The sequence below is a fragment of the Lepidochelys kempii genome, chromosome 11 (assembly GCF_965140285.1).
Source record: "Lepidochelys kempii isolate rLepKem1 chromosome 11, rLepKem1.hap1, whole genome shotgun sequence".
Classification (NCBI taxonomy): domain Eukaryota; kingdom Metazoa; phylum Chordata; order Testudines; family Cheloniidae; genus Lepidochelys; species Lepidochelys kempii.
This window is the reverse complement of record NC_136390.1, coordinates 1,365,119-1,382,219: the sequence shown is the minus strand read 5'-3', so window position 1 is coordinate 1,382,219 and position 17,101 is coordinate 1,365,119. Positions and strand designations below refer to the sequence as shown.

Below are 17,101 nucleotides of genomic sequence, written 5' to 3'. Positions count from 1 at the left end.
CTTTCCAGCGCTAAATGGCCAGCAAGCACCTCGGAGCTGTCTCGTTATGAAGCAAAGAATCATTTGGTGTTGAAGCAGCTTAGCGTGCAAGAGATCTGGGTGCTGCACTGGCCCGCAGAGCTGGACAGACAGACAAAGACCTGTCTCTCCTCCTTTGGAGATACAAGGCTCATGCTACTGGCCATAAAAAAAAAAAATCACACTTACCTCTGAGGAAAGGGAGGAGGTTTAAAGACACTCACCTGTGAGGAAGTGGGAATATTTGTATGAGTCCTGTTTGTGCCTCAGTTTCCCTGCTATGCTGCATTACTACCGTTTGCTCTGAGGGCAGGCCAAGAACCAGGGGTGTGGGTGTCTGGGACTAGGTCCCCCCAGCAATGGAGCATTTGAAAAGACCATGGTAAGTCCAATTGCCCTGACATTGACACCTGGCAACCAAGGACCAGGGGGCGGGTTTCCCCAGGGAGGCTAAGCAACATGCCCCAGCTGGAGAAGAGGCCGGGAGAGGGAGGAGATCAGAGCTGGCTGCTGGCAGGAGTCGGGACTCACCTGGCGTCTGGCCAAGGAGGTCAGACAGAGACAGACGGAGCTTGAACAATGGGGTTCACTACAATGTGGCTGGACTCTGGGCAACCAGCATGGACCCTGCTTTAGCCTTCATTCCAGGGGGCTACCCAAGGCCTCCCTGTGCTGGGTCCGGGGAACGGCTGACCCCCCTGCAGACGCCGGGCGAGGTGCATTAGGCCCTGAAGAGCAGACAAGTCTCCGGTGGGGTCTGTCGCAGTGGGACTCGATGCCCTGCCCGGAGCTCATAGGGGGGAGCAGGGGGCCTGCAGTACCCAGAGGTCCAGCCCCAGGGGGTGATGAAGCTGTGTGGCTTCCCCTGGAGGAGAGACCCCCAGGGGGTCTGGCCCACTGAATGGGGTCTCCCTGAGCCCTTCCAAAGCTGGGGCTGTGGCCTGCTCACACGGGTCGGTGACAACCTGCAATCCTCACGTATTGCTTCCCAAGGGAAGGGAGGCTGCTGGTACACAGATCTCTGCCTCCAAGAGCAGCTGGCTCGACCAACGAGAAAACAACCTACTTGAGCGCACCTCCGCCAGGCCAGGCCTTTGCAGGAGTCCAGCGGCAGCCCCCCCACCCCCGCCCCACTGACTCGCACTGGACCCAGCTCAGCCAGCCTGTGAGGAAGGTGCTAACAGGCCTCTCCTGAGTACCCGGGTTCCCAAGTGCCTCCTGGGAGCGGCTCCCATCACCTCAGTGGGACCGTTGTGCCCTGCACCCACTTCCAGTGCGCCCAGCCCAGTACCTTGAGCCCCCAAGCTGGGCCGGGCCAGGCTTCCCTTCCCCACATGGCCTCCCTGAGGCTGCCCTTCCCCCTCCCCTTCCCACAGCAGTGCTCCTCTCTGCAAGTGCTATGATCCAGGCTGGGCTTGTGTCCTGGCAGGGACTAGGGCACGCCTAGGCTGTCAGGGAGTGGAAGAGGGAGGGGGCTGCAGTTTTAATCGCCTGGCAGAGCAGCCTCAGCCTGCGTAAGGAGCACTGGTTGGGCCCCAGGAAGTGGTCTGGCCTGGCCCAGGGCCAGCGGCGAGCCAGGCCCTGCTGACCTTCCCTAAGCAGCAGGCTGAGAGAATGAGACAGGCCGCAGCCAAGCTGGGCTCCAGGGCACAGACTGGGCCAGGGTTTCTAGCTCTTCCGGCCAGGGCAGCAGGTCAGAGCCACCCTTTGCTCCCTGTTGCTGCAGCTCTCGGCCGTTCCTGCAGGGGCACACAGGGCTTGATCAGGGCTCCAGCGCTGGGGGCAAACACCCCATGAGCACCCCGGCTGGATTCCCAGGACACAGGGTGAGCAGCTTCCCCTTTAACACAGGCCCAGACACCGGCGTGAACGAAATGCCCCCTCTTTATTAAATGGCTCTACAGCGAGGGGCGCGAGCTTGTCTAGCCAGCACATTCCCAAAGAGCTCCGCGCCCGCACACCCCCCGCTGGGGTCACAAGTGGAACGGGGGGTGGGGGGGCAACTTGCCATGCACACGGGCACACAGGAGACGGACAGATACAAGCACAGCACATGGCAAGGTTCTCCGGCTGCTCCAGGCCTTGCCTCCCTGCCCCCACCTCTAGGAGCCGCAGCTGCCAGCCCCCTTCAGAAAGGCCCAGCCGTCCCTGGGGCACAGAGCTCTCCTGGGGGAGGCTGCAGCTCAGGCTTGGAGATGCTCTAAGAACAGGCACTCTGGGCTGAGCGCATCGGCGGGGGGGACAAGCTCTGCCCAGCTAGTATGTACAGAGCACGACCGAGGGCAGCCACTAATGCGGGGGTGCGACCCATGGAGACTACATTTCCCAGAGTGCACAGCCCCTGCCAGGGCCACACTGGCAGTCCGCTGCGGGCTGCGCTCTGGCCATGCCTGGCCGAGGGAGAGCATTCCCTGCTGTGAAGGGGTCCATACCCGGCCGGGAGCCTGAGGTCTGTCTGGTCTAGGACCCAGGGCAGAGAGGGGCCGGCCTGGCAATGGTGTGCTGGAGACTTGCCCTGTTTCAAAGGCCACTGAAGCACCTTGTCCCTCATCAAACCTGTAAAGCACCAGTACGCTGGGCTAGTAAAGCTCAGGGCTTGCACCACAGAGAGGCAGGGGGTCCCAAGCCCCGTCAGAGGAACCGGGTGGGGGTATTGAAGGAACAGGCAGCAGAGCCCCCCCACGGCCGGAAGTCAGTGCTCTGCCCGACAGGCAGGATGCCAGAGCAGCCCGGGCCGCAGGGGAGCCTCCTCAGCCCTGCTTTACAGAGTCAGCCAAGTGATCCGCCCCAACATCACACAGCAGGCCAGTGGCAGAGCTGGGGAGAGAACCCAGGAGTCCTGCCCCCCAGCGGTACAGTGCAGAGCACCAGGGGGCCGAGCCCGAGCCCTGGCTCGGGCAGGGAGCGCAGCGGTTGGGCTCTTAGGAGGGGTCAGCGCTGGGGGAGCAGGGCGCCCCTGGGCTGGGGCCGAAGGAGCGGGGCTGGGGGGGCCATGCGGGCGATTGTCAGCTGTGGGTGCAGGGAGAAGGGGTTAGCAATCAGCCGGGAGCTGCCGCTGTCACTCAGAAAACCTAGGAGAGCTGTACTCTGATTGGCTGAAGCCTCCCCCGCCCCGTGCCGTGATTGGCCGCCCCTGTGCTAATAATTTATAATGAACTCCAGTAGTTGGGAGGGGGGGTTCCCTGGACCTCTGAGGTCATGCAGGGAGGCAGCAGCACAGCCCCCCCACCCCCACCGGCCACCTATGGTGGGGGGGGTCTGGTTTGCCTCTGCCCCCTGGCCCCAGGTCTGCCATGGAGACTGGATGCCTGGTGCCTGCCGGCTCCCGCAGTCAGCTCCAGCTTGGGATAGCGTCTGCAGGGCCACCAGCCGGGAGGGCACCAGCAGGACCTGGGGCCGGAGAGCAGCCCTGAAATCACAGCGATGGCCACACTGGGCAGACAGACCAGGTGTAGCAGAACCTCCCCTGAACCTGAAGGCCGAGTGAACTGGGCAGAGGCTCCCGGCTCCGAGTCAGGGAAGGGGAGATGGAACTGGAGGTGCCCCGTGGGCTCAGGGTCTCTCGGGGCCAGGGGGGACTAGCTGAAAAGCTGAGACAGCCCAGAGGAGATCCCCTGGCAGCAGGATGGGAGCCACCGTTTGGCACTGCAACAGGACCCTGCTGAGGGGAAGTGATCCTGGCCAAGGGACCATTCAGAGGCACAGTGTGGCCCCAGCTAACCAGCAAGGGGTCCTGTCAGATGATAGGAGCCCAGGCCAGACTTCCCCTTGGGCTGGGCTTCCCCATAGCACCAGGGAGGGGGAAAAAGGGGGGGGCAAAGCTACTTTAGTCACCTGATTCTTTCCTTTGACTTGCTAGGTTAGTGTTGACTGAGGGGGCCGAGGCAGAGGAGTGTGCCTCTCCCCACCCTGGAGGCTGCTGGAGGGGGGCTCGGTGTAGTTCCCAGAGGGCCAGGGCCAGTACGAGAAGCAGCCCGCTGGCCGGCAGGTTCAGCAGAGAGGCCCTGGAGATGGAGCTCCCCTCTAGCCCCGAGACAGCAGGGCTTTGGCATGCTGGAGGGGCAGCGCGGGGGGTTCACTTTGCTGCTGGCCAGGCTGTCTGCGCTCTGAGGCTAGAGGAGTTCAGCCACCTTGACTCACGGACAATAGCAGCAAATGGGGCGTGGGATCACTTGGGGGGAGCACTGAGCCAGGAACCCTGACGCCCCCTGCACCACAGACAGGACAGCTCGGGGCCAGAACACACGCAGCTGCATGGGCTTTGGGGGGGGCGCGGCCTTGTAAAGCCTGAGCCAGTCTCTCTCCCAGCAGGGGTCAGACTCCAGCCCGCTCGGCCTCGGGGGAAACCAACTCTCCAGCCTTCTTACAAAAATAGATTCAGATGCGTCCCTCCCCCCGCGGGAACCTGGGCTGGGCCGGGCCGGCTGCAGCTTGAAGTGGGTCTTTATTTGGACTGTGGAAGAGGCGTTGCTGGCTCTGCTCAGGGACTCCACCGTAGCCTCTCCTGCCGGCAGCCAGAACTCGGAGCTCCCCCTGCCAGCTGTGGGTCGCTGGCCTCTCGCAGGCTCTGCGGTGCTCCGTGCAGCTCTCGCCGATTCCCTCCCACACGGACAACACATATGCGGACACGGACACACGTATGTACTCACACACGCATTCACCCAACGTGAGTCAGAGTGACGTTGGCTTGACACACGTCTGTACAGAAGCTTCCACTGCAAGGCGCTGACGTGGTGGTTCTGTCCCTTGGGCATGAACGCCAGCGCTAGGCACCTCTGCCTGCCCCACCTCTGGGGGACAGGCGAGGGGGTCGGGACCCAGGTCCTGCTGCCCAGGCTGCTCCAGAGTCCAGAGTCCCATGCGATCCTCAGCCCCCAGAGCTACACCTGGAGGAGAGAGTCATGCTGGGTCAGGCCAGTGGCCATCCAAGCCCTGCGCTCTGCCTCTGACAGGGGCCGGGGCCAGGTGCTTCAGAGGGAATGAACAGAACTCAGCAATTATCGAATGATCCAGCCTGTCACCCATTCCCAGCTTCTAGCAGTCAGAGGTTTAGGGACACCCAGAGCAGGCTAGTAACCTGGCTAGTAGCCATTGCTGGACCTATTCTCCAGGAACTTATCTAGTTCTTTTTTGAACCCAGTTATACTTTTGGCCTTCACAACATCCCCTGGCAAGAAGTTCCACAGGTTGTCTGTGTGTTGTGTGAAGAAATACTTCCTTCTGTTTGTTTTAAATCTGCTGCCTGTTAATGTCACTGGGTGACCCCTGGCTCTAGTGTTATGGGAAGGGGTAAACAACACTGCCCTATTCACCTTCTTCACACCAGTCACGATCTTATAGACCTCTACCAGAGCTACCCTTAGCTGGCTCTTTTTCAGGCTGAAAAGTCCCCGTCTTTTTAATTTCTCCTGGGGAGAGAGTTACCGCCATCGGCCTGCCAGCAGTCCCAGCCCCACCCAGTCAGGGCAGCATTCACTACCCGGGTAAGCAATGCCCTGCACACACCACTCCCCCCCCAGCAGAGCCGGGCACAGGGCGGGCACCTGGGCTGTACCTTGTGTATCTGAGGCGGAAGCTCATCCTCTGAGCTCTCCTCTGGAACTGGCTCCGGGTGTCGCACCGACTGTCCGTCCTCAGCCCAGCCCCCGAGAGGCAGGCGGGAGAAGTGCGAAGGGGCTCTGTGCACTGTGCCTGGATCTGCGGCATGGGCACAGAAGAGTCAGCAGAACGTGTAGATGCGGGTGAGACAGGCTCTGGTGCCAGCAGGACACCAGTCCGGGGGCTCTACGCCAATCTCTCCAACCCCCCGAGTGAGGGAGGGGCTGTTACTGGGTGGGAGCCAACAGCTCCCCGGTAGAGGCTCCTCCCCAAAGCACGCAGGGTGACATAGGAACATCACGGCAGGAGCCCATGGCACTCTCCTCAACACACACACTGCCAGCCAGGGATAAGCAGGGCTCCCACGCAGTGGCACCTGCCAGCCACCAGCCCCAGCTGATCTCCTGGCACGTGGGGGGGGAGGGGAGGGGAATCTCCAACACTTCGCTGGCATTTAAACAATGACCCAACGCCCCGACGATGACAAGCCAGCGCGTGGTCCCACGGCACGTTCCGAACTGGCCAGGGAATATGCTGAGAGGTTCCCAGGCTCCGCCTGGAGTGGGGGACCTGTCTGGAGGGGGGTCCCACAGCACGAGGCCGCCCCAGCCGTGGCGCCCAGCGGCCCCAGCACGTACCTGTGATGCCGCCGTACCGGCGCTGGAAGCCCGTCTGCAGGGTGGCCGACTCCTCCACAGCCTGGCGCGGCGAGGAGAAGGGGTAGCTGGCAGAGCGGGGGATGGCGGCGGGGGCGCCCTTCTGCGCATCCGGCTCCTCCGGGGCACTCTCCCCGCTCTCGTCGCTCTCCCGCCGGTGCCAGACGTGCCGCTCGGGCTCGCTCTGGGTGTGCTGCTTGTGTAACTGCGCACAACACGAGGGGGCGGGTCAGGCAAGCGGGGGGGGGCAGAGCCATGGCCCCACCCCACATCCAGTCCACAGGAGCTCAGGGCGAAGCGGCCCCGCCGCCGCGGCAGCCCCACAGTGGTGCTGGCTCCTTCCCCCTCCCCCTGCGCTGCCAGGTCCCACCGCTCCCTCTGCGACTCCAGTGCAGGATGGGGGCCGTTCTGCACTAGCCCTCGCTCTCCCGCGCTCCGGGGTGGCACGTGGGGCCCTGCAGAGCCAGCCAGCGCCGGGGAGCACCGCAGAGAAGGATATGTGCCTGGCTGTCTCTGCAGGGCCTCCCTGACCCTCAGGTACAGCACACCTCTCTCCAGCTGTCAGGCCGCCCTGCACCCCCCGTGCTGCGAGCCTGCCTCGGCAGGCAGACCCCCACGCGAGCTGCCCTCTCCCGCCCCGGCCCCCGGTGTCTGAGCCCTGGCCTGGGGCACAGGCCGCTCACCTCATGCATGTGGAGCGCATGGAGGCTCATCTCCGTGGAGGCGTATTCCGACAGGATCAGGCTCTGTAGCTGGGCCTCCCAGGCACTGCTCCCTGAGCTCGCTCTTCTGGCATCTGTGCTGCAGCCGGGACACAGAGAAGGGCTGGGGGGGCGGGGGGGTCTGCTGCCCAGGGCCGAGGCCCTAGCAGGCCCATGGGCTCCAGCACAGCCCTTCTCGAGCCGATCGGGGATGTGCCCCTGCCCAGCCCCACTGCACTGCTGGGCTACGGGGTGTCCCACGGTGCCACCTCACCCGCTCCCTGCACCGTTCAGAAAGGGCCCCCTCTGCCCAGACATGTAGGCTTCGCTCAGTGGGGTCCAGCCCCAACACAGGCACCCCCCAAGGGCCACAGATCCCAAAGCAGGGGACTGACAGCCAGTGTCCGAGGCTGCGGCAGTGTCCCATTGCAGGGGGTCAGGAGTGCTCCAGCACCCCCTCCTGGGGTGGAGCAGTCACTTAAGGAGCCAGCCCTCGGGGCAATTCCTGTTCTAGTCATCTGTGTAACCTGCTCCATTGCAGGGGAGGGCTCAGAGCAGCCCAGTTTCCCCGCCCCTTCAGGGACTCATCCCCAGGCACGTCGCAGAGTGTGCCAGCAGGAGGCGCTGTGAGCTGCTCCCGGCAGTGCCCAGGGGCAGCATGGGCCCAGAGGAGCAATCCCTTCGATCTCAGGCACACGAGGGGCACCCAGCACCTCAAGAGCAGGGCCTGGGCTTCGCAAGGTCTCTGATCACTGAGTAGGTGCCTGGCGCAGCTCAGCAGACTCTTACCCGGAAGCTGTCATGGTGCTGTGGGCCCGGGGCGGTGCCCCCTCCACATGGGACCCGGACGTCTGGAAGCCGCTGTGACTTTGCTGGGCTGACTGCAGTGGGGAGAAGGAGCGCAGGGCAGAAGCCACCTCGGAGAGCTGGCGGGAGGCCTGCAGCTCGTGGCTTGCGTACCCCAGGGCCGAGGAGCCCGCGATCACGTTGGCAATCAGGCTGTGAGGCTGCAGGGAGAAGTGGGGGAGTCACAACCCTGGACAGGCAGCCACCAGGACAGGGCCCCTCCCCAACCCAGCTCCCTGGGGCACTCCAGATTCTATAGCCCCCCATGCTGCCGGGCAGAACCCCAGAACACCTCACCCTCCAAGGCAGCCCCTCCTGCCTGATCACAGGCCAGAACATGCTGACACCCTCGGAGATGGGCCCAGCCCTCCCTGGAAACCCAACCCCAGTTCAGACCCAGGAAACTCACTGCACCGGCCACCTGAGCCAGCCCCACTGGGCTAGCTAGACAATGCTGGGCAACTGCAAGACCCCTGCCCTCCAGGCAGCCTTGGAGCACCAGAGCCCTTCCTCTCCCGCCCACGCACGACCGCCGCAGCTGGGGCACCTCGGACTCTGACTGCAGGGACTGGATGGAGGTGAAGAGGGCGTTGTCAGGCAGCACGGCCTGCTGGGCCAGCGCCATGCTGCTGTCGCGCAGCACGCGCTCCTTGAGGAAGCCGATGAAGGCCGTGCTCTCACGGGGCGGCTGCCACTTGGGGTTGGTGATGGCGAAGTGCATGAGGGACAGCTCAGTCTTGCCATCCTCGGCCTGCTGGTAGATGGAGGCCTCGGTCTTTCCCGCTGACATCCACTGCAAAGCACACAGGTGGGGTGAGGGGTCCACTCCACACCCAGCCTTGGACCCGCCCAGGGCCTGCTATACACCCACCGGGGGGCCTGGGGAGCCCCAAAGGGCCAGGCTGCACAAAACCCATCAACGCACAAAACCAGGAACCCCCGCAGCAGCTGCAGCTTGGCCTCACGCAGACGCTGGGACACGGCTCGCTGGAGGAGAAGCGCACCATAGCCAAGCACGCCCAGCTCCAGGGCCTTCCAAGGCCAAGGGGCAGCATCACGGGCCCCCACTCCAGGGCACGAGCCCTCACCTGGCCAGCTGGGCTCATGCACCCAAGGGACAGGGCACCCCACAGAGCGTGCCCGGATGTTAGATATGAGATTGCAACAACACAGCCCACTGAGACTACAGGTCCCACCATGCAACGCTTCAGCTTGATTGGCGCAGCCTGGCCTCAAGTATTCTGGGGCTGGCAGCCGCTGCAGAGGTGCAGCGTGTAAGGTCTCTCTCACTACAGGCTGCTTGGCAGAACTCCATGGGTGATGTCAGCCCACGCCTCGGTTCCAGCCACAGGCAGGACCCCCCATGTGCAGGGGGAGGGGGAAGGGAACGCGCCAGCAGATGCCATGCTGCAGGCAGGCCCTACCGCCGGGTGCCCATGCTGGCGCACGTCCATCTGTGCGAAGGAGCAGGTGTCGCCCACACCCACCACCTCCACGGTGAAGTTCCGGAAGAAGTCAATGATCTCCAGGGACTTGGGCCGCAGGCAGAAGATGAGGATCAAGGGGGTAACGATGGGACTCAGCAGCTCCTCCAGGATGAACACCTGGGAAGGGAGAGGTGGGTGCTCAGCAGGCAGCGACAAGAGCAGCCCGGGCAGGCCGAGGGGGCTGCTGCACGGTGACTGTGAGGGGCCGCCCAGGGAACGTTCCTGGAACAGCAGCCCCACGTCAGCATCACCCCCGCAGTGTTCTGCCCCGAGCTGACCAATGGTCCCCCACCCACGCACCCACGTCCCTTGCTCTGGGGAACCACACAGGAGCTGCTGAGCCATCACACACACGGCCCACGGCCCCAGCCCCAGCCCCGCCCCTTCGCATGCACCAGCCTCTCTCTGGGCATCACAGCCCGACATACAGCGGCCCTGAGGTGGCACCCGTGTGTCAGAGACCCCAGCCCTGCCCCCCCGGGCGCTGCGAGTGCCCCTAGCTGAGCGCCGGAGCCAGTCCAATCCCGCCCCGGTTCCGAGCTAGCCAGAGCGGCCGGGCTCACCGCTTTGTACTGGAAGAGCTGAGCAAACTCGTCCCGGGTCTCGTAGCGGTGGGCGTTGGCCTGCCAGTGGTCAGGCATGTAGTGGATGTGTGCCAGGATCACCCGCAGCAGCTGCTCTGGGCAGAACACCAGGTGCTGGTCGGGGATGAAGGACCTATAGGGGGAGCAGGACAAGGATAGGAAGGGCAGCACTTCCCAGAGAACCCCAGCCTGGAGTCTCATGCTGGGGGGAGAGCACGCCTAGAGAAGGGCTGCGAGAGCTTCTCCAACAGCCCTGCTGGTGCCCCTCAGTCCCGATCCGCAACCCCCAGCTACCCCAGCCCTAACCTGCAGCCTCCTGCTACTCCAGCTCTGCTCACTCCCAGCCCTGCCAGTGCCCCTCAGTCCCGGCCTGCAGCCCCCTGCCACCCCAGACGGGCCCCACACTAGCTCTGCCAAAGCCCCTCAGTCCTGATATGCAACCCTCCCTCCCCCACCAGGATTTTGGCCCCAGCCTCTTCTTCTCCCCCCCCAAAAGATTTTTGCCAGTGCCTCTCACTCCTGGCCTGACCCACTGCTCCCCATTTCCAGGCCTGGGCCTCCCTAAGCAGACTTATCTTCACTTGTGGCCCAGGACAGATCTGCAGCCTCCGGGGGGCTGGGAGCAGAGGGCCTCCCCCTTCCCCCCAGGGCAGGCGGGCGGCGCCGGCCCGTCTCACCTGCAGATGGTGACGCCCACACCCAGCAGGGTGACGGTGGTGAGGACGTGCTCCACGGCCAGCACGTCCTCGTCGTAGATGGTGAGAGCGATGAGCACGGCCAGGATGGAGCCGGCGAAGAAGGCCACGTTCTTGGCCACGATGGTGAGCAGGGGGGAGATGAAGCAGTTCATGTACTTGGAGGCTGGCTTGTACCCCTTGCTGAGGCGCGAGTGCAGCTCGTGATCCAGCTCGTTGAAGTGGCGCAGGTAACAGCGGCCGTAGAGCGACCAGCAGCGGGCGCCCAGGCTGCCCGGCTCCCGCTTCAGGATCTCGGTGTAGCTGAAGAAGGCATAGAGGATCTGCCAGATGAGGATGAGGGGGCAGAGGATGAAGTTGGCGATGCCGATCCAGAGGATGCGGGCGCTCAGCTTGTCAGCCAGCTCCAGGCGGTTGCCGCCCCGCTTGTACTCCGCCTTGAGGCTCCACTCGTTCTCAAAGAGCGAGCCGGGCCCCCAGAAGAAGATGAGCTCAAAGTTGTACTTGAGGCCGCGGGTGTAGAAGATGGTGTCGCCCAGCCCGGGCAGGTGGAAGCGGATGGGCAGCAGCGACTTGTTCACCATGGCCACCATGTAGTTCTTGAAACGCAAGATGCGGTGGTAGATGTCCAGCTCTGTCAGCTCCTTCTTGTGGATGCAGATCTGATGCTCCTTCTGGATCTGCACAATGCGAGCCTGCACCTCCTGCCAGGTGTAATAGGGCAGGTTGGACTGGCCGGGAGGAGAGGAGGCAGTGTTAGAACCTGGGGGAGACCAACAGGGGCCTGCAGGGTAAGTGCTGCACGGGGAGCACTACAAAGCAGCCAACAGAAACTACAGGTCCCAGCACGCACTGCTCCAACGTGCCACAGACCCGGGCCGTGCTGCAGGCTGGGTGTTTCCGTCTCACATCAATGCTGCACCCTGCTCAGCAGGATGCTTGCTGTGTGCTGCTCTGGGGTTCCCAGTGAGGGATAAACGCAGCCCTTGGGGGGGCGGGGAGCCTCATTCACCCCACCCGGGCTGGCAGGAAAGAGCTAGAGAACTACACGTGTCATCGCCACATGCACGCAAAGGGTGGCGTGCCGATGTCTCTGATCCCGCCGAGGCACTCGTCCCACTGAGAGCTCCGAGCCCTTCATAGCTTCCCCCGTCCCAGACAGAGAAGTGATGGGACATGCCCAGTGCCCCATGGGGAGCTTGCAGCTGTCTGGGAGGAAAACCCAGGTGTTCAAGTCCCAGGCCCTTGCCTATTCCACATAGCCTCGCAAAAATTAACGCAAAGCCTATTAACGTAAAATTAAAAATTAACGTAAAGCCTCATAGCCTATTCCTCATAGCCTCGCAAAAATTAATGTAAAGGATCCTGCTGTTACTCAACTTATCCAAGTTCTCTCTGAGGGAGACCCTGGGCTGGGACTTGGGGCTCAATACCCAGCTCTGCCAGACTCCCCCATGGCCTTGGGCAACGCCTAGCTGCTCCATGCCTCAGTTTCCCTACCTGTACATGGGGAGAGAGATCCTGCCCCACCTCCTGGGGAAGACATGAGAATAAACTGCTTTACACCTCTGAGGCTGTGACACTGCTGTGAGCATGGCAAAGAAAAGCCTAGAGGTTATAAAGCAAAGTGATTGGCTGGCAGATAGTCAGCAGAACAGAGCTGTCCCACGACACACCCAGACACACACAGCGTGCAGGGGCAGGTTTGCCTGAAAACAAGCTGTAAGGAGATACACAGGATTACTTAACTTGCAAAGGAGGTCCGAAAGAGGGAGAGACCAAAACCCTTGAGGGCAATGGGTGGGTGAACCCCTCTCCTACAGCTTCAGCAAGGCAACCCTGAGCTAGGGGGTGAAGGCAGCGGGAGCTCCCTGCTTAGCCACAACAGCCCACTTCTCCAGCCCCAGGGTCACTCACCATGGGGATTTTGAGAGCGTTGATGTAGAAGGAGTGAATCTCCCAGTAGCAGCAAATGTTGTAGATAAATTTGATGAGTCGATGGATCCAGAAAACCCCCGCTATCACCAGGATGCAAATGAGAAATCCATTCTGCTGGATTCTGCAAGGGAGAAGAGATTCACAGCAATGCTTCCCTTTTGGCATGGAATCATAGAATATCAAGGTTGGAAGGGACCTCAGGAGGTCATCTACTCCAATCCCCTGCTCAAAGCAGGATCAATCCCCAACTAAATCATCCCAGCCAGGGCTTTGTCAAGCCTGACCTTAAAAACCTCTAAGGAAGGAGATTCCACCACCTCCCTAGGCAACCCATTCCAGTGCTTCACCATCCTCCCAGTGAAAAAGTTTTTCCTAATATCCAACCTAAACCTCCCCCACTGTAACTTGAGACCATTACTCCTTGTTCTGTCATCTGCTACCACTGAGAACAGTCTAGATCCATCCTCTTTGGAGCCCCTTTTCAGGTAGTTGAAAGCAGCTAACAAATCCCCCTCATTCTTCTCTTCTACAGACTAAACAGTCCCAGTTCCCTCAGCCTCTCCTCATAAGTCATGTGTTCCAGACCCCTAATCATTTTTGTTGCCCTCCGCTGGAGTCTGGTTTCCAGTTTTTCCACATCCTTCTTGTAGTGTGGGGCCCAAAACTGGACACAGGACTCCAGATGAGGCCTCACCAATGCCGAATAGAGGGGAACGATCACGTTCCTCCATCTGCTGGCAATGCCCCTACATATACATCCCAAAATGCCATTGGCCTTCTTGGCAACAAGGGCACACTGCTGACTCATATCCAGCTTCTCGTCCACTGTCACCCCTAGGTCCTTTTCTGCAGAACTGCTGCCGAGCCATTCGGTCCCTAGTCTGTAGCAGTGCATGGGATTCTTCCGTCCTAAGTGCAGGACTCTGCCCTTGTCCTTGTTGAACCTCATCAGATTTCTTTTGGCCCAATCCTCTAATTTGTCTAGGTCCCTCTGTATCCTGTCCCTACCCTCCAGCGTATCTACCAGTTTAGTGTCAGTACAGCCAGCCTCCAGATCATTAATGAAGATATTGAACAAAATCAGCCCCAGGACCGACCCTTGGGGCACTCCACTTGATACCGGCTGCCAACTAGACATGAAGCCATTGATCACTACCCGTTGAGTCCGATGACCTAGCCAGCTTTCTATCCACCTTATAGTCCATTCATCCAGCCCATACTTCTTTAACTTGCTGGCAAGAATACTGTGGGAGACCATGTCAAAAGCTTTGCTAAAGTCAAGGAACAACACGTCCACCGCTTTCCCCTTATTCACAGAGCCAGTTATCTCGTCATAGAAAGCAATTAGAAGGCATGCCCCACAGCAGAGCCTCATCCCACAGGAGCCCAAGCTATACACACTGCCAAGAGATCGCTTCACCCACCACCAGAACGTAGCCACAGCTGGGGAGGGATGCACCAGCTGTGTAACAGCACACAGCAACCCTGCCATTAAGCACATACCCAGAGACGCATCTCCTGGCGATTACATGACCCAGAATACAATGCAGCTTGGCCACTCAGACCAAGACAAACCAGTGACTTGCAATCTTGGCAGGCTACATGCCTCTACTGATGATGAGGGCAAGGGCTGCCATGGGTAAGGTTTGGCCACTCCCACTGGATCTTTAGCTCCCGTCTGGAAATGGGCAAAGAGGGAGCTCGCACTAACATGGCCTTTGGAGGGTGGCAGGCTGCCAGGACTGGGGGCAGAGGTGTGGCTGCTGCCCTTACCTTGCGCTGCACATGCTGGGAGGCAGAAAGGCATCTGGCAGCGTCACCTTGACAAGCTCGCTGGAGAGCTGGCTGTGATTCACCATCTTGTTGGCAAACAGGATGTCGTAGTCAACGCAGCTGACGAGGAAGGTGGTGAAGGCCACCACGAAAATGAACTGCCTGTGGGAAAGGCAGCAGCCATGAAGGGCAGCTCAGAGGGACTCCCCTCCTCCTGCCCCCAACTCCTAATATACCACAGCCAGGAGTGGCTACTAGGTTACATCCCACTGTCCGTGGCATGATGAGGGCAGATTCCTGGGGATGGAGATGGCCCAAAAAGAGTGGGGGGAGAGAGGGAGACAGGTCCTGATTGAAAGGGGAGTGGCCTGACCACCTCCCACCTCACCCCCTGAAACCCAACTCTCAGCCATGGCTGTGCAGGGATAGCGGGAATGCTGGGGCCCAAGGGAACAAGGCCCTTCACCCCAACGGCAACAAGAGCATGGAGAGAACCTGCTGCCTCCCCGGCATCCCCACCCCCAGAGCAGGGGGACTCCAGACATACATGAGCTCAAAGATCTCGCCAATCAGCATGCAGGTGAAGCCGTTCTTCTGATGCAGATTATAGACGTGGGAGCTGCAGTCAAGGAGAACAGCCTGGCAACCCCTCCTCTCCGGCCACCAGCCGAGAGAAAACCTCTCCCATGCCAAGCCACCCCCTAGCCACCAGTCAGGACGGAGGCTGCCAAGCAAGTGTACTCTCTGCTCAGCTACAAAATGCTGGTGGGTCCAGACTCCATGCCTGTCCCAGGCTGAGGGTAATGCTAGCCTGTCACAGAAACCCAACCCCCCACCACACCCAGCAGGGGATTGTGAACACTCCAGTCACAGACCACCCCCCCGGAGCCCTCTCTAAAGTCTGCAAGGGCAGGACCTGGCCAGCACAGAGGGAGGTAAAGACATATCCAAAGCCTAACAATCAGAGCGACAAAGAATGGCCAGGAGGCCATCATCAAAGGGCTGGAGAGACCCGTTTCTGTCCCCCTACAACCCTCTCCCACAAGGGAAGGGGTGGCAACGCCTCTGCTTGGCCTGTTTGGACTCCACAGGGCAGGGAGCAACCCAACCCAGAGGAGACGGGACGTGCGCCGACTATTCCAACTCCGATCTGTGCCAGATGGACGAGCTGTGTCAAGCTGATGCTGGCCTGACCATCCTGCTAGGGCTGGAGCAGCCACCCCCCCCCCGGCATGCAGCAAGGATATGCGAGAGAAGAAGAGGTCCAGGTTCTCTATGTGATGCCAAGGAGCTGCAGGAGAGAGAGGAGGCAAAGGGGGTGACTGGGGCTCGCTACGTGGTGGTTTGCCCAGCGAGGGGGGTCAGTTGGTTGCCACTGGCTAGTTATTCTCGTGACACAACCCAGGGCACGGAGCGGGCTGGGGCCCCGCAGTCGCCCCCGACTGGGGCCCAGGCTCAAAAGGGCGGCTACTGCGCTTACACAGGGCAAGGAACAGGAGTCCCCACGCCGGATCAGACCCGGCGTCTGGCCTGCAGCAGTGGCCAATAGCTAGGGGCATCGAGAGGATCCCCCGCCCCACGGAAGGGCTTGGGAGACGGGGGCGTTCCGCTCTGCCCCTCGCCCTGACCCAGGGGAGGTGCCCCGCCGGGCGTGTCAGAGACCAGGCCCCGGGCCCCACTCACATTTGCTGCCCTCGGGGACGTGCACCAGCAGATCCTCCTCGCCCGGCGGCGAGTCGCTGTAGGAGGCCTCCAGGCGCTGGTACTCCGTGTCGAAGTGTGCCATGGCGCCGGCCCGCCGGGCCCTGCGGGGAGGAGGCAGGGTCAGAGGGAGTGGGAGCAGGACCAGCCCCCCCCGGCCCGGGGCCGCCCCTCGGGGGGGGGGAAGGTCAGAGCAGGGGGGAGCAGGACCAGCCCCCCCCGGCCCGGGGCCACCCCTCGGGAGGGGGAAGGTCAGAGCAGAGGGGAGCAGGACCAGCCCCCCCCGGCCCGGGGCCGCCCCTCGGGGGGGGGGGAAGGTCAGAGCAGGGGGGAGCAGGACCAGCCCCCCCCGGCCCGGGGCCGCCCCTCGGGGTGGGGGGGAAGGTCAGAGCAGGGGGGAGCAGGACCAGCCCCCCCGGCCCGGGCCCGCCCCTCGGGGGGGGGGGAAGGTCAGAGCAGGGGGGAGCAGGACCAGCCCCCCCCGGCCCGGGGCCGCCCCTCGGGGTGGGGGGGAAGGTCAGAGCAGGGGGGAGCAGGACCAGCCCCCCCCGGCCCGGGGCCACCCCTCGGGGGGGGGGGAAGGTCAGAGCAGGGGGGAGCAGGACCAGCCCCCCCGGCCCGTGCCCGCCCCTCGGGGGGGGGAAGGTCAGAGCAGGGGGGGAGCAGGACCAGCCCCCCCCGGCCCGGGGCCGCCCCTCGGGGGGGGGGAAGGTCAGAGCAGGGGGGAGCAGGACCAGCCCCCCCCGGCCCGGGGCCACCCCTCGGGGGGGGGGAAGGTCAGAGCAGGGGGGGAGCAGGACCAGCCCCCCCCGGCCCGGGGCCGCCCCTCGGGGGGGGGAAGGTCAGAGCAGGGGGGAGCAGGACCAGCCCCCCCGGCCCGGGCCCGCCCCTCGGGGGGGGGAAGGTCAGGGCGGGGGGGGCTCGGGCCGAACTCCTGGGTTCTCGGCGGGGACCCCCCCTCACCTGCCGGTCTCCCCGGTAACCGGCCCCAGCCGCCCCCTCCCTGCACCAGGCCGGGCCGCCGCCTCCTGTGTCACTACCTCCGAACGGGCGGCTCCGGCGGCCAATCGGCGCCTGTGGGCGGGACCGCGGGGGGCCAATCCG

General features: G+C 62.6%; 1 protein-coding gene across 4 annotated transcripts; it reads right to left on the bottom strand.

Moving 5' to 3' along the window:
- Nucleotides 1-1,884: 1,884 nt before the first annotated feature.
- Nucleotides 1,885-17,087, bottom strand: ATG9A (autophagy related 9A). 4 transcript variants are annotated; one of them, XM_073304839.2, is made up of 15 exons: nucleotides 17,038-17,087; nucleotides 15,980-16,101; nucleotides 15,545-15,587; nucleotides 14,844-14,909; nucleotides 14,297-14,458; nucleotides 12,503-12,644; nucleotides 10,568-11,316; nucleotides 9,870-10,023; nucleotides 9,244-9,423; nucleotides 8,367-8,612; nucleotides 7,763-7,980; nucleotides 6,956-7,073; nucleotides 6,255-6,477; nucleotides 5,573-5,715; nucleotides 1,885-4,904 (listed from the first exon to the last, which is right to left on the bottom strand). In XM_073304839.2, the coding sequence occupies exons 2-15, from the start codon at nucleotides 16,080-16,082 to the stop codon at nucleotides 4,899-4,901; spliced, it is 2,553 nt and encodes an 850-aa protein (XP_073160940.1). In that variant the 5' UTR covers nucleotides 16,083-16,101; nucleotides 17,038-17,087; the 3' UTR covers nucleotides 1,885-4,898. The 4 variants fall into 4 exon arrangements, with proteins under 4 accessions (XP_073160940.1, XP_073160939.1, XP_073160941.1 ...); XM_073304838.1 differs by lacking the exon at nucleotides 17,038-17,087 and adding an exon at nucleotides 16,961-17,035; XM_073304840.1 differs by lacking the exon at nucleotides 17,038-17,087 and adding an exon at nucleotides 16,961-17,035 and having other exon boundaries at nucleotides 10,568-11,289.
- Nucleotides 17,088-17,101: the final 14 nt, after the last annotated feature.